Source organism: Anopheles darlingi, chromosome 3 (assembly GCF_943734745.1).
Source record: "Anopheles darlingi chromosome 3, idAnoDarlMG_H_01, whole genome shotgun sequence".
In the NCBI taxonomy this organism is placed as follows: Eukaryota; Metazoa; Arthropoda; class Insecta; order Diptera; family Culicidae; genus Anopheles; species Anopheles darlingi.
The window spans coordinates 40570939-40588165 of record NC_064875.1 but is presented as its reverse complement, the minus strand read 5'-3'; the positions used below and the strand labels follow the sequence as shown (position 1 = coordinate 40588165).

Below are 17227 nucleotides of genomic sequence, written 5' to 3'. Positions count from 1 at the left end.
ACTATCATACCGAAAATGCGGATGATCTACGTACCGTTTGATGTGGAATCCGTGAGATCGGGGTACAAAAGGGGGAGGGGTTAGCAAACATATCGCCACCGATCCCAAGGCCAAATCGGGGGTAGGAAAAATCATATTTCACAGGTTCCAACGGTTCCCCGGTTACAATCCAACACCGTCATGGCCTACTCGTCCGGCTTGATTGCTTTTCTGCCCCGTGTATTCCCGGTAATCCGGGGGAAATCTGTTTTCAATTATAATTAACATTTTGGTCGTCCGATATTGGGATCGCACGAGGGTTTCGTCGATGTTCATGGCCGGTCAGAATGATCCCGGCCGAGGGGCGATGTTCCGGGAAGTGCCATGCCAATATTCAATCCAATAATATCCCGTCCACTCGCCGGAGGCCCCTGCGTTTCGTTAGCGTCTGTAGTTTCGGTGCGCCCGTGGTTCCCGGTTCGATCACACCGATGGTTGATTACTCCTGACGAACGCTTTGTGCCCGCGGGGTGCTCGTCCATCGCGCTGGAATGGCAATTTGATCTCGGTCGCTCAATATTGTCTTTCCTGAACAACGGGAGAGGGTCCTGTTATGAGTTGCTTTTCGTCGATTTACAATTTCGTACAATTTCGATTCAGATGGAGCCGCCTCGCCTCTGCACCAATATGAGATTCCAATTGTTTATTGGTTGGTTTGTTTTTGCCTACATTCGGCATTCACTATACGTGTTGCTGGCTTGATGACAAGAAGAAAAGAAAAAAAAACATATACCAGAGCTGCAACCTTGGGCCTTTGATCCTGTGAACTGCAACACACACGCCACGAACTTCTCCAACGAAACGAATCGCTAGTATGTCCTGTTCTGAAACGTGGTTTCCGCAAATGAAGAGATGAAAAGGCTCCCTTCATGGTGAAAGGGAGAAATCCCGGCAATCGTTTTTCGTTCCCGTTATCGAAGCTTGCATATCTGTACCAGCGCGGTTTCGCTAGTTGGGACCGTAACGGTTCTGCTTCTGGCATTTCAATCGTCGTAGCGCCTGGTACCGGCACCTGGTACTACTTACATTAACAAAGATACAACTGCAGGAACCGGTAATCGGTTGGAGCAAAAAAAAACCGCGAATAAAGTCACCATCTCGGCAGCAAGAGAACGTACGTTACTCCCGCGGTCATGTGCAATTAAGTAGATTGCGTCTACGCGAACTTGGGTCTTGCACCGAACAGTCCCTGTGTGTATGCACCATGTCATCCATGATGTGATATTCATCCCGGTGTGTGCAATGGCTGGAAACAACAACAACAACAACAACAACAACAACAACAAGGACGTAGACACCGGCGAACGCAGTAAAAAAACTCCAGAAAAACTTTATTTGCAACTAGACACTACAGCTACGGGGCTAGTACCCAACCGTTTCACCGTATCGTACTAGTACATATAACAGGCACAGGGTGGTGATGGTTGTGACACATCATTTCATACCCATACTTCGTCGTCGTCGTCGTCGTCGCCGCCGGCGAGTCCCGATAGCTCGTTTTGATTAACCATTACCTCGGTTTGTAATTAACTATTTAGCTAACTCTTGATGATACAGAGTGGTTTGTCTGCTACTGCTACTGCTGCTGCTGCTGCTAATGACATGCACGCTAGCAAAGTTGTAATGAAACGGTGGATAAACTGGTGTATTGTAGGGATACAGGGATGGGATATAAGCAAAAGTGGACGATGCAGATGCAGATTTCCTGTAGGCGGATGCAGCAATGCGGATGCACATTTGAGGTTTGAGGCCGGAACAGCGGCAACCAGCAGCTTCTCTTCGATCCCGGGACGTTGATGTAATCTGTTGGATGGTGTGCAAAAGAGCGGACGAAAAATAAAAAACACGGATGAGTTGTTCCCCTTGCGACCTCCTAGCATACTCTATACTCACACCCGGGTCCTTGGTTCTTGGCTCCTAGAAAACCTGCACGCGATGGTTCTCGCGGTCGCACACGAGAATGTTCCCGTTCGACATGATGGCGACACCCTCGAGCCCCTTAAACTCGGCATCGCCCGAGCCCCAGGAACCGAAGGCGCGCAGAAAGCTACCATCGGGATGGAAGATCTGGATGCGGTTGTTGCCCGAGTCGGCCACACAGATGTAACCCTGATCGTCTACCGCCACACCCCTGCGGAAAATGTGGAGCATGAAAAGAAAAAAACAAGGGAAAACAGAATGATATGTTAGTGACGCGCACCGAACCAACCAACCGGTTATAACCGATTCAAATGTTCAGTCAAGTGCAGCACGGCCATCTTCTCGTTTAAGGCGCCTCCGCCTCCATGGTGCCTATACCCCGCATGCCACGGACCGCAACTGAACTGGATTGAACATGTTATACAGTGAGAGTCAAATATGGCAAATGTGGAATTCAAGGAACGGCTGATACCGTTGTTGACTGCCCGACTCACGACTCACGAGCTCAACATCGAAACGTCGTCGACGGCAGTAACAAACAAAATGCTTGACAGCTAGGATTGTTGCCACACGAAAAAGGCAATCCCGACAGCGCTGACAGGTTTCGTTCGCCATCGCTTGGCATCAGAAGTATTAAATTGATGCCGCTTCGCAACTCGCATCCCTTTCCCTCCACTGACCAGCACCATCGAAAGCCAAAGGAGTCTCGGAATGTTTCGGAGCGCCCCTGAGGCACTGAGGACTGGCGCTCCTGTACTCTGAGCTTTTTGGGAGGAAGCTGCAACGAGGTACCGGTCGTGGGATTATCGTGTCAATCGAGCAACAGTCGCGGAGCGCACTCGCACCGCGCATTGTGGCCGTGGTCCTAGTGGCGTTACGCGACTGTCGCTAAACATCAAATACGAATGACCTTTTGGGCGACCGAGTGGGCGACAACAGGTTCCAACAGATTCCATGATGAAAGCGAATATCAATTAGCAAGCTCTGGGAATGGAATTTTCCTATCTCTGGCGAACAGCAACAGGCGAAGCGTCTCTCCACCAAGGCATACTAGGATGTCGCCAACAGGACAAAGGCAGCTCCCGAAGAATTATTTGCTTTTTGAATTGGAGCTTTCCTTCCTTTTGCACTTTGACTTGCCTATTATCCCGATTAAACATGCCTACCATTCGTGCAACCGCGGATCAGCCTCAGCTAGTTCCCGCGTCAGAGAATAGGAAAGAAACGGCGAGGTCGACGTCTATTTTCCGTAGCGTTGCGAAATGCGTTTAATGAAATTAAATGACAGCGATCAATCATTTGCATCACGCACCACCACCGCCGTTGTGCGGACTACAATTGTGATGATCCTGGTCGGTGGTGGGAGGTTGGGCGCGTGCCACCATGACGTGCGTGACGACACGCATCCACGGTCCGCATCCGTGTGACGAGATTAGGAAAAACACTTTGCATGCTTCGTCTTTTCTCGTCTCGCCGTCTTGTTCGTTCTCTTTCTCTCGTCGCAAACGGGCATATCATCTATCATGCCGCGCGCGCACGGTTCACGTTGTTAATCATGGTGTTCGTGCCGCTAATTGAACACCTTCCAAAGGCATGTAGTTCGGTTAACCATGAAACATGGCGTGGCCGCTTATGGCGGTTATGAAGACAAATCGGTGCCCGAATGGAGCGAGTGGCCGGTACTCCGGTAAAGGAATCGCGAGTCTTGAGGATTCAAAAATCCGGATTGTACATATCCCAAAGATGGCATTGAGCTCGGAATGGAGAAGGGCTAATGTTATCGGTGCACGTATCTGCGTTCGAATCCAAGCAATCGCCGAAATCCAAACAACAATGTTGCTACCCCGGCCAACATCCAGAAACATATTTCCAATTTCCCCTTGTTGGCTTGTGATTGTGAGCAGCCAAAACTCAAATAACTGCTTCAATTGTAATGCTCCCGTCCGTCGCAGCTTTTCCATCCCCAGATCGTGCTCCATTCACGGGCCATTTCAATTCTATTTCCACCGAGGAAGCCCACACCGCCGGTGGCTGACTGGCTTCGAAATGGTTTGAGCATCTGCCGCGCCTCTCGCCGCGTGTCTCAAGCACCATGGGGTGCGGGCCCGGATGCCAATCAAAACGTTTTGCTGCCACTCTCCCCACGGGCCAGGGTGGTGCCGCCTTACTCGTCGTCGTCATCGTCTACGAGCCCCACGCGGGCTGAAAAGCCATTTGCCAGTTGAGATGCGGGTTGCTTCCGACATTGGAACAAACGGCAAACAGCGAAACAGTGCCTCACCGTTAGTGGTGATGGTGGTGGTGCTGGAGCGCCTTTTGATCTTTCGGTGATGCCGGGCTCCAGCACAGACCGAACCCGGCGCGCCGGGCGCACAGATTTTGATCGAATTGTTTCGCAAATTTAATAATTCATTCCATCCACCAGTCATCGGGACCATTCGCGCCAGTAGTAGTGCGCAGTAGTAACAGTAGGCCGATGACGAGAGTGGCGGAGGGATTGCCTTTGCTACCAGGGCTACCGCGATGCTCTCGGCATGGACCCATCAGCACCATTCGCTACTCTAATCGGTCGATCGCCTACTACGACGGCTGTAAAAGTCGTCCGCCACGTTTATGCAATCCATCCCGAACTTTGAATGCTGTGTAATAAAACAGTGATAGAGAGTGAGGATCCGCTGGTCCAACAATCCACGAAAATTGAACAGTGAACTTCTCCGTGCTGGTGGTTTGTCTCTCAGTTTCACTTAATTTAACAAAACAATTAAACAAAGAGATTTCGCATGAGAACAACAAGAAAAACACAAGTGAAGAAGGAGTATGTAAATTGGTTTCGTAAATAAAACGTTAAGTTCGCTGCGTGGTGATGCGTGAAGAAGTCTGTAGAACCCCGGGCATGATAGATAAAATGAATTAGGAGGGCGGGTTTGACAGTGCTGAGCCAATTTCTTGAAACATTTTTCTTTCGAATCTATCCTCTCCATTCTCCAACCTACTGCTCATAAACCCACCGATTACTATCTGGTGGACGTCCAGTCAATCACACCGGGATGCAATCAGTGACAGGAAGGCTGTTAGTATAAAAAAGGCGGTGCAAAATGGCGCCAAAGGACCGCAGGCTCACCCCGCATCCACAGTCTCATCCACGGCATCGTCGATTATCATGCAGTTTGCTTCGTTTGACTGATTGCTGCTGATCCTTTTTTCCAGCGAAATGGATAATGCCCCTCCACCCCGTTGATTGTGCTCAATCACAGTGAATTCAGTGGAGTTCTCTCGTTGGGGATTACTCCTTTTCTCATCTTTTTCACATCATTAAGCACCATTAAGATCCGCCAGCAAAAGTTCCAATGCATAACTTTGTCAGTGCAGCGACAATTAAAGCTGTCCGGCTACGATAGCCACCATTTCGTTTCAGAACTGTCCAACAGAGGTTGCTTTTGTGGTTGACCATGAAATAGGATCAAAGAAGTTTTTCTTTCAGATCCAAGCAGCTCTTATCCAGCGCCGCTTGAAATTCTCTTGAAACAATTCTTTGTGTGTTTGAAGGTTAGACACAACAAAGATTCTAGTGTGGCCGTACGGCAGTAAACATCGAAACTTCGCAAAGGTCGTCAAATGACAGCATGAATGAAAGTTTCATAACAATGAAATGTTGCTATCGTGGCCGCGCACCTTCACGAGTTCGGGCGATGAGATGCAACAAAACCAGCTTCGGTTCGAACACTCCAAGTCAAAATGTCCCTGGATGAGATTTTCATTAAAATTTCACATCAAATCTCATCTATCACGCGCCATCACAGCGGTGGCCACCTACCGACTAGGAGCTTTCGGGTTCTGGTGAACTGTGAATGTCCGAAAAGGTCCATCCTGCCCAAGGCGACACTTTCACTCTCTCTATCTCTCTCTGTATAGGTCAAGTCAGTGAAGCCGGAACGGAGCTACTTCCAGGGAACGCTACAATCTTACGAGAACCATCCCCCGAAACCCCGCCCTAAGCCCAACACAAACACCGTCACCATCGGCGGAAGGAAATCGTAAATAATTGGAATACTGAAATGATCGATCTCCGTCCCCCGATACCCAAGAAGCGCGCGCCCCTCTCGGTATGTGCGTGTGTTTGCTTATTCCATTTGCTTTTCTTCCTTTTTTTCCCCTTGGCTCCTGCTCCTGCCCGGCATGTTGTGGCATGTGCTGGCAAGTTTTTGGTGGAGGAAGGAAGCACAGAAGGAAGCAGGAGGCGGAGAGGGCTCCTAATGAGATTCCATTGAGCTGCTGCTGCTACTACCACGACCAGCACCGTCCTCCCTTCCGCTTCCTTCGGTTTTATGCTACTTGCTTTGTTATGTCTTTTATGCTATTGTTTATCGTTTTGCTACGCTTCGCGACGCTCGTGCTGTGCCGCGCGGCGCCTCGTGACCACCATCACCGTCCGTTGCCGTCGCGGTCGTCCTTTATGGTCGGCAGGATCGAGGACACAACACATGGTCGTGTTGGTTGCGTCTCGGTTTGCTTTGGTGACAGGGCAAAGGACGAACTAAGGACATTCCGATGGTGTTCGAGGGTGACAAAAGTTTGTTTCATAATGTGTACCGGCCGGTCGGTCGGACCGTTCCATGCCCATGCCCTGCAACTGTCAATTCTGCGCCCCCCCCCCCCCCCCCCCCCCCCCCGCCCCATCGCTTTGTGCTTTCGTGTCAAGCCGATTATGGGTCTTTGGTTGGCTGTTTGCGTTCGGTGTTGTTGGAAGAGGCCAGAGCTTATGGGGCAACGTTGATGGAGGGGAGGGAACATGTGTTGTAATTTAGCGGAAAATTAATAAACAACCAGCCCCCCGGGTGGAGGGAGGTTCGGGATGGTCCGGAACTTCGGGTTCGAATCGAAACCGAACCATCGGAAGCTTATCGGGACCGCTATTCCGTCGTTGTCGTTGTTATCCGGCCTTTATCGATCGACCGGAAGGGACACAACGGTTGAACCGAAGGGAGCGGAATGTTGGTGGTGTTGACGACGACCGTCAACAAATTCAATCAAAGCGACTAAAATGCGTCTCGCTGCTCACATTTTTCGGTGGGAGGGGGGCGGAAGGCGTAGACTCATTAATTGAATCATAAGCTGGATCATCAACGCACAAGAGCGGGGTGGGGGGATGAAATTAAAAATTACTAAAATCGGTGCGCGCCAGCGGCAACGATCCAAAAAGGGACTTCCAAAGGTTCTCGCGTCACTTGGCGTGATTGAAACGACCAGCGCAGCGGAACTAAGCGCCACCAACGACGACGACGACGACAAGTGGACTCTTCACTCGCCGTTTCCATGGAGAAGATATCCAATTACTCATTCCCAGTGGACACGATGACTGAAGATGGCGATGATGATGATGATGATAGTAATTCCAAGAACAGAACGGTTGGAATGCCGGTTTTAGTACCCGAAAAGGCGAAGCACATTCCTTCTTCTTCTTCTCCTTCCTTTCTTCGCTCAGGAACTAACTGTTTCTTCTTCTTCCCCATTTTCCCGGCTTGAGACCGTGTGCTAATCGTGTTCGCACAACACAACACGTCCGCCCCGACACCCAGAACGGGCAAAAGTAGCAAGAAAGAACAGGAAGGACGAAAAGGGAAGCGCCATCATAATTGTCGACTAGCGAGCGAACGAGCCCTCCTCCCACTCCCCTTTCCTGCGTCCAGCTAACGAGTTCCATCACCTCGAGGAACGGGTGACGATAAATCTTGACGGGCTCGTGACGGCCCCACCCCCCGGACCTCTCGACACTCCCGGTTAGCCGGCCGGTAATTTACCCAAAGACACCAACGAGCGGCGAGACCGGCTCGAGGGAGGCAAATGGAAGGGGAACGAATTAATTCCGCTTCTCCGGTGGAACGGTGGAATTTTGTAATCGCTCGGTAATTTACAATCTTCCGGAAGGCTCGGATCCGATGCCGGATGAGATGAGAGGGTGTGCGCCACGTTTACCTGTATACCTGGTCACCCTTAGCTGAGCGGAGTTCTTAAAATTTCCCCAAAAATAATTTCCGGAACACTCCGGAAGAGCAGCACTCTTGGAGCAGAAGAAACTGAAGCGGCTATGGAGATCGGTCGGCGACAGAACGGAGGATGATTGACAACGCGGATGTGTGAGTGAAGTGAAGGAATGTGGCGGAATTTTGTGCCAAAGTTTTGGTGCTGGCCCCTGAGGGGGGCGAAAAGCAACGGAGCACGCTCGATGCACAGGAATTGGACTACTGGAAACCTGGATGGGAGGTCATACCGAGGGGTACTTTTTGATGAAAATCGAAAGAACTTTTTGCTCCTAAAATGCTAAACCCCCGGAGTGGGTGTGCGCTTCTATCGAGGGAAAATGGTGCCTTCCTTCATCCTCATTCCTTAGTACCCCCGGTACCACCAGCGTGGCGAGCGTGGCAAATTTCTTGTTTAATGAGGCCAAAGGGGCTCAATGAATCCAATTGTCGTAGGGCTTTCCTGGTATGTACCTTCGACATGATCGAACGGACCTGTCATGTCAACGCAGACGGCGCGCGCCCTAACCTCGCAAATTGTCGCAGGCAAAAAGGTGTCAAACGACAGTTGGCCTCCATTTTCCAACCTTTTCCGGGCAAAGCATCTCAGCAGGCAGGGACCAACGAGCGATCCCGACGATGGATTTACATTCCAGTGCCTACCTTTCTCATTTTCTCCCTTATTCACACAATGGCAGTGATGACAATGATGACAATGTCAGTAGAAAAGGGAGAGAGAGAGAGAGAGCAAGAGAGCGAGCAAAAGAGCGAGCAAGAGAGCGAGCAGAAGACCGGTGAATATCGTTCGGCAGGTGCCCTGTCTAAGTCTAATCCTTAGACATGCGGCACGCAGGGCCAACTAGAAGGGAGCCAACGGGAGGGAGTGACAACCGGGGGCCACAATTTGACGCTACATTGGCCGTGATTTCGTCACGTCCCAGAGAAACGCCTCGCGTCTTTCGTGGCATCCCCTTCTTCCCAGACTTCCTTGCTGCAATCTATTTAATTTTTTACTCCTTTCTCGCAAAAAAAAGGATGGAGGACCCATTTGCAGCCATTTTGGCAGGCTGGCAGATGGCTCCATTTGGTTCCACGGCCCAATTGTCCCCCCCCCCCTCCCCTTTTGCTCACCTGTGGCAGACACCATGATCGTGACACCGGTCCACCTTCGAGGTTAACGTGCACGTGCCCTGTTCACTAGTTCCGGGGCCTAAATCCTTGGACCCGATAGGCGTACCGGGAACAACGAGCAGTTTCTACACGTTCTTTCTCTTTTTCTCTTTTCCTCTCGGTGCGGAATTACGGGTACAGACACGCTCATCAAGAATCTCTCCGCCCCGTTTGCCACCTAACACCCATCCCAACGACAGATCCAAACACCGGAACCGGAAATGCATTTCGTGTTCGTGATGGTGGCAGCACGGTCCAGAAAGGAGGACCATAATGACATCTGAGCTACACGCTCTACTAGACAACAAAATGGTGGAAGTAATGGTACTGGTGCTGGTGGTGGTGATGGTGGTGGTGAAGCAGAGAACAAACATTTATTGTGCAGTGGTACAACATTTTCATTTCTCGAACCTCGACATTCCACAACACCCCCTGGGGAGTAGTGCGAGGGGGAGGAAAGGTCCTTAGAAATCCCTCCGCTATCCCTTGTACTAGTGACGAGCAGATCGAACAATTCCAGGAATTGGACTAATTTTAAATAGAGAGAGAGAGAGAGAAAGAGAGAAAGAGAGAGAGAGAGAGATCCCCATCACCACGAGCTAGTGACCGGAACGGTGAAAGAATGCCATCAACGGATGTTCCGTTCCGAACCGGCCAAGCAACCTCGCCCCTTTTGTTGTGATTCTCTGTGACATTCCTTTCTTTGCCTCCGTGCAACCAAATTAATCGCAACCGGTGGTTGGAAGCAGGGTAAGTGCACGAAACGTATTGAAGGAAATGTATTGTCAGATGATGCAATCTTGGTAAAGTAATTCCACGTATTGGTCTGTCAAAAAGTACGAAACTGGAATTATGTAAATCCTTTTGCAACTTCCCACATCTCTCTTAACAATGGATCCAGTCCGAAAATAACGAATCCCTCTTACCCGCGTTTGAGAAGAGAATTCCTCTAGCGGGATAGTGGTACCATCTACATATACAACGAAGAACCGTGCAGCCCATTTGACATTGACGCAAATTGCGATGGGTATGACGGTATCGAGATTGAGAGCATAAGAATTGATCTAACGAACTGGAAGATGACTTGCGTTCAACCGGGAACGCTACGAGAATCTTCGTCACCAATCAAGACCGCTCGAACGCGGTTGTGGCACACAGTAAGTAAGTACCCGTATGACAAAAGGTGTGCAATGTGGCCGCCTAATGTTTAAGTGGCTGCATACCTCCTGTTAATAGGGTAAGCAGATACGTAATAAAATATGGTTAAGCAGTAATTGTACCTCTGAGCTAAACTAGAAATTGTAACTGAACTCCAGTCATCAAGTACCATCAATTAGTGATCAGGAACGATAGTCTATACATCTGCTTCTACTTTGATCTATTTGCATGTGACTACTTGAATTTGGCAACGAGGATTTTCCACTGATGCTTATTGTATTAGTAACGTAGGAAACGAGTGGCGTTCCTTTGAGAATTCCTGGAAGATTGTGGAATACTACATTTAGCTGCGATTGCAGCATGCCATAATTTCTAAATATCTGAGGATGCTTAACTACAAAGAGACTTCAATTGCAAGCAGATTCTCGAGAGGATGCGCTCTTGCATCGTCAGCTTATGCAGAACTACAAGTACCTTTCAGCAGGCATGACTGGCGGAAATAATCAAAAGTTCCACCCTCCAAGTTCCTGTACCAATTGCTGCTGCTGCTGATGCTAGCACTGCTGCAATACAAAACCCCAAGAACATCCGTTGCTTGGCCAAGCGACATGAATCCCAGCGCTAATTGTTCCCAGCGCGAATGTAGGAAGAGCTGGAAGATGAACCCCGGGAAGTCGTAAATTGAAACGCGTACAAATCAACGGTCTAGCTGCCTTTCAGCTACAAGTTTGCCAAGCACACACATACACACACACACGTAGACACCTCAAAACGTCGACTTACTCCCGCTGAATAGCTCACTTTTCCGCTTAATCAATCAACCTCACGATGGGGGAAGGCTGCAACGCTGCTGCTTGTGTTCTTCATTTTGCTGCTCGTGTCAGTTCGGAATACTTCCAGCAACAGTAGCAGCAGCAACAGCAACAGCAGCTGGCCACCATCCGGGCATAGCGGAGTGCATCACTCCTAGCTCCTAAACCTGCCCAACCATCAAGCCACATCTTCTTCTCCTGTCCTGCCCCTCTCGGATGGTACATAATTTTCAAGTTAATTTGTCAAAAAACTTTCACCACACAGACCATCGGGACTCGCGCTAAATAACTTGTGCCGAGCGCGTGCAATTGGCACGACGACGATAGCGACGATGGCGACGGGGAGATAAGACTCTCGTTCTTGAGGCCGTACGTGTGGCGTATGGGCAAATGGTACGATTCTAGATGAAATAAATTGTAAAAACACCCGCGCGCACCTTCCACCACCAACGACCAACAACAGGACCACCACCACCACCACCAGAGGGTGTCGAGCGCTACAACATAGCATCGGGAACCGTGTAGCGGGGCTGCTTGGCCTGATTAAATCCTCCCAGCATGACGACCTACATGTGTGTGATGGCGTGAGTGTGTTGTATGTGAGTTGTGTAACTGCCAGGAAGAAGGAAGGTAGAGGATAATGGAAGCGAAAAAGAAAAAAAATCCCCAAACTGGAGCTCCCCTCCCAAAAACCTCAAGATAAGAGAGCGAGAGAAAGAGAGAGAGAGAGAGAGAGAGAGAGAGAGAGAGAGAGAGAGAGAGAGAGAGAGTATTTCCAGTGAAACGTGATAATACCATTTACGGAGGAGGTGAAGACCCAAAAACCGGTGACTGATGCTGCGCTCCACACACCCGGTACGCCCGGAATTCAGAAGCCGGTTTCTAGAGAGAAAGGCGAAGGCGTACCGTAGAACTTTCTCCCACAACCAGTGGATCCCATACCGGGAAATGTCTGTTTCATAAATCAAGAGTATGAACATGTGTGTGTGTGTGTGTGTGTGGGATGGTGAGCATCGTCGGTAACAAAAAGCCTTAACTGTTGGTAACAGTTCACGGTAGCTAGTAGCTGCCTCGGCTTGTGAGTGCGTGTGTGTGTATGTGGGAAAGCATTTTTCCAAAAGAAAGGATCATAATGACGCGGAACGTGCACGTTGAGCGACGGACAAGCGAGGACAAGGACAGTTGACGAGATGCCTCCCATTCGCCGCCCGAATGACGGTCCGTAATATCGCGAGAAGGAAACAGAACTCAAAAAGGGCAAAAAAAAATAAAATGAAAGAAAAGGCAAAGAACACTGCCTTAGGTCAAGGTTTGCGGCTGGGCTGGGGATCCTTGGATCCTTGGGATCCACCGTTGCGCAGGAGCAGGGAAGGAAATTCCACTTCGATGGGCGGCATAAGATAAATAAACACATAAATAGATAATAAAAACATGCCACATGCGGTACCCCCGAGGTAGACCGAGACGTTCTCCTCCGACTGATGGACTCACGGACGTCCGGTGCCCCGTTTGCAAAGGCTCGTCAGGTTCGGCGGCGGCGGCGGCGGCGGCGGTCTTGCTTGTTTGTTGCGCAACCGGCCGCCCAACCGACCGACCGACCGAGCGGGCATCGTGGCATAACAATCTCGAGCACGGGAAAGAGATACAATCGGTGGTCCATCGGTAGGCACAGATAGCTCTATCCAACCGACCGGGCGGGGGACCGGGGAAGCCCGCATATGTACCGGCACCGGGAATGCAATCATAACAAAGCGCTTCAACATTATCCTGAAGCGAATCAATTTATCGAAATCACACACACACGCTGATGATGATGATTATACCAACTGAACGGAGACCGATTGCCGCAGTGGCCAGGTTGACATGAAATGAATCACACACTTGCCGGAGTGCCCGCGACTTTGGTTCGGTTCGGTTTGTGATGATAATCGGAAAATTATGAACAAACATGCTGCTGCTGCTGTTGCTACTCTCACACCATTACCAACACCAATGGGAGCTCTTAAAGCGGAACCAACCTTGCAGGGACCTTTGTCCCCGGAACGATGTTGAAGGCCGTGAATTTTGTTCATATTTTTACCGAGCCATCGCGAGCCAAAGAACCTCATGTGTGTGTATGTGTGTGTGTGTGTGTGTGTGAGTGCTTGTGCGAGGACACTCGCTAGGAGCATCGCGTCGTTCGAATCAGTTAGTTATGCTCCACTGCTGTCGAGAGCCTAGCGGCCTCGTCCCCTCGTGGGGAGTGGGGGGCTTAAAGCGCGATCGCACTCCGCGAGTAATGGCGTCGAGGGTACAGGTCGGAGGAGGGATTGGTGTTTGCTTTGGTGAAATGTTTCCATTACCGCACTTTTATTAGCATAGCACGATGGATGTTGGAGGGTGTGTTGTTTACCCAAAAAACCAAGTAAGAAAAACCTTAAAATGGGATCCCTTTTTGGGTGGATTGGTCCGGTAACGGTTTTAATCAACGGAACAGTGTAGGGATGAACGAGGAAGAATTGTTTGAAAGCAGTTGTTGGAAAGCATGATGGCCATCGAGCAATGTTCAAGCAACGCAGGAACGAATTGTAATTCTTTAAGTAGTGTAATTCACGTTTAAATTACTTCGAGCACTCATTCCGACTGTATGATTGTGTAAAAAGTTTTCGAATCGTTGAGAGTCGTAGTTGCTTCATAATGCAAGGCATGCAAATGAAAATTCTTGTGGATACTAATCGATAATGGCACATTTCAAGAGCAGTGCTAACGGTGACTGAAGTATGGTCGAATTTCTTCATTAATAGTGGTAAAAAACGAATTATAACCCAGCCAGTCTAGAATGAGCCAGAACGGGCCAACAGTTCCTCCATCGGTAGCGCTGCTTGTATTTTGAAGTACCAAAACGTAACAGCACTCGTAGTAATCCAGTAAAGACGATTAACACAACACTTGAAGATATAATGTAGAAGGTCGAACAACATGTTTCCAGAAACTGCGCTGTAAATTGTTTTCCACGCTCAGGAATGAGTTCAACGCCGGTCCTTTGAAACTCTATTTTTATTGCGAAAACCCGAAATATTTGAAAATTGTATACTTGAAAGTTGGCTTCATGTGGCAAGTGAGCGTCAAAGCGCTCTAAGCATATATTATTCTGCCATATCAGAAGACCGCATAGCTCTAACACATCCCGAAAAGGACTATTGTCGTGCTATTGATATGTAACTTTTTATTTTGTGACTTAGTTTTTGGGAAAAAAAGCCAAAACAGTCATTTCTGACAGGAGTGGATTAACTTTTTTTCATATGACATTTTTCAATCAACAGCAAAATTGAAGCCTGAAACAGTTCTATTGCTATTACAAGATAAGAAAAAAAATTACAAAATATACGACATCGACATCAAAAACCAAATTCTTTCTCTTTTATGCTATCAATCGTCGATATTCAAACAAACGGCTCGCCCGTTCTTATATACAGCGGGAATAAATGTATCCCTGCCAGAAATGACTGTTTTGGGTGTTTTGTCCCAACTACTCAAATTCAGTCAAAAACTGAAAGATCACATATCAATAGCATTGTTTTTTGTTCTTCTTAAGTTTACTTATTAATTTTTTCAAAAAGAGTTACTTTAAAAAACAGATATAACAATAATAGTCGAGTAAGGTAAGAAAAACACGCAAAAGTGAATCCACCCTATACAAAACAATGAACGGAATTGTATTGTATTGTGCTGTTTTCACTACAAAATAATCAAAACATCATTTTTTAATGATAGAGTAATGGAGTGGAAAAAAGCCGTCGATATTCATCTACCACGAGCAACAATCTGCTACGAAAAACAATAAGCATCAGCGTAACCTGGCTAATGGTTGCTTCGATGTTGAATCATCTGTGTGCCCTCAACCAATCTTTGAATAGCAACGTATGAAGCAACTTGAATACTCCACAGGATATGACATCTCTGCATCGTATCTCCGAACCGGATCACAATGGATGAACCGGGGGGATAGTTAACTGTTTGGCGCACCGCGTAAAATGAGCTGCATCGGTTTTCCATTAGGCCGGTTTAAAGTAAAACAAATGATTTCCCTTAACCTCTGCCCACCTGACTGACAGAATACCCAGCGCTGCACTATCGCTGTTGTATTTTTTGTCGGTTCTAGATTTCCCTCGAGCATTCCTCTATGCTATACATCCTGCTACATGTGGTTTACGTTCACGATTCCCGATTCCCGATTGCTGGTTGGTGGGGAGCACGTAGTACGTACCACAGGCAGCAAACCAACCACACACCAATCAAACGACCAGAGCTTTGTTTGGCCTTGATCCAGCATCACCAGCAACAAGTACTGTACAGACACACACACACACACATACACGCCACATTACCCTCGATTGTGGCACATAAATTGACTTCTACCCTATAGCGCCACCACGCTTCGGTTGCGGTAAAAGCAGCAAAACATGACCATGTCACACCGGGAACAAACCACTACCTCCATCACCACCGCAGTGCAGTGCTGCTGGTAGTGCTGAGGACAGGGATTGTTTTTCTGTTTTAGTACCGCTCCCGATGCTGGTGCTCCTATGGATGCTGGCCAGGGATTGGACACGGGAAACCACACAATGCCAGTGCTTCAATAAAACCATCGAAGGGGTTTAACGATACGGAACGATTGGGCCAATGATTCGCGGTACTCTGGTGTACGAAGCAGCGTGTGTTGAAGGAGAGGGAATGTGGCCATCAAGGGGAACTTATGTTTTTTTTCATTTTCCCATGAATTCCCTCGCCGCTCTCGACACAAACCCCTCGTTTTCGCGAGTTTCCGCCATTTCACTCATTTGCACCGAGCGATCTGTTTCCCGCCGGGGGGGGATTTCATTCAAACGCCTTTAGAGAGATTACACCGCACACGCCCATTACACATACGTGCACACACACACTATCGCGCTCACTCGTCGCTTTCCGGTTCGGTGGATGCTGCGTGCTCAATGATAAGCTTTGTGAGTCGCACCGGAAGCAGCAAGGAAGGTGGAAAGAAGGGGGTTATGGTTGCCCCTTCCCTCGTTTCCCTCGTTTCTTCCTTCGCTTTGCTTCTCCTGTTCTTCTCGTTCTTCCGTCCATACGGATACGACGACGGATACGTGCATCGCATTTCGATCGATCGATTGCGCCACCGAAAAGCTTGTTTCGCTTACCCATGAGAGGAAAAATCAGAAAGGAAGGACGACAAAAGGGAAGTACGTATGTACGAAGCTTCGCCAGAGTGGCCAGCAGAACGCCGCCGCGTGCGAAGTTGACACATGCGGTCGAAGCGGAAATGAACGATCTGCTGAGGCTTACCGCTGTCATTCCGGTGAGTCTTACATTGGAGCGCGCCCGCACACACACACACACACACACACCTGACCAGTCTGCCAGGACAGGCAGGCACCCCAGCCTTGACATCAGTCGCCTTGGTGAGTGGTGCTTGGGACCAGAGACCCATTCACGTTCGGTATCGCTTTTTTTTATATCCCAACGAGGCGAACAGAAGCTTCACCACCATTAAAGCTGTAAGTATGGTGCCCAACGCCCGAGCGAACATTCACAATATGCACTCGACGAGCGCAAATGGCGTCCAGCTCACCAGCGTGTGCTGTATGTGTGTGTGTGTGTGCTGTATGTGCGAGTGGATAGGTAGGTTTTGTGCCGTACCCGTGAGAAAATGATCCATCGTTCTCCGTTTCTTTCAACAGCAAACCGACAGCAAAGGGGGAATGCCATTAAGGTGCGTAGTGGTTGGATGAAGAGCCTCCAGATACTCCAGACGTACCACCCTGTACTCTGGTACTTGGGATCCCGCGTTCGTCTATCGTCATCGCTCTGGAAAACACCGGTGGATAGATGAGATGGATTGGGATGGATGGATGGGCAGATGGAGCTTTGAGGCATTCGTTTGTCGTCAAGAAGCGCATTAGTTCCGTGCGCCTTTTGCCAGCCCAGTGGATTCACGCGGTACTCTGGAGAGCCGCTCTGTTCTGTTTAATAGCTTTCTGCGGAGATAGCCTTTCTGTTTAATTGAGCTGACGTATATAATTGTTTCCCTGTGGCCACGCACCGTGTATAGCAGCGTGTCCGTTCTCATAAACA

At 49.0% G+C, this 17227-nt stretch overlaps 1 protein-coding gene across 2 annotated transcripts in view; it reads right to left on the bottom strand.

The window, feature by feature from the left end:
• Positions 1 to 1342: 1342 nt before the first annotated feature.
• Positions 1343 to 17227, bottom strand: part of LOC125955987 (RING finger protein nhl-1) — a 49205-nt gene continuing 33320 nt past the window's right edge. For both annotated transcript variants that reach the window (XM_049687366.1, XM_049687367.1), the window contains 2 exons: positions 1933 to 2170; positions 1343 to 1842 (listed from right to left, as the gene is read on the bottom strand). In XM_049687366.1, the coding sequence (XP_049543323.1) occupies positions 1957 to 2170 (214 nt within the window). In that variant the 3' untranslated portion in view covers positions 1343 to 1842; positions 1933 to 1956. The remainder of the gene's footprint in view (positions 1843 to 1932; positions 2171 to 17227) is intronic.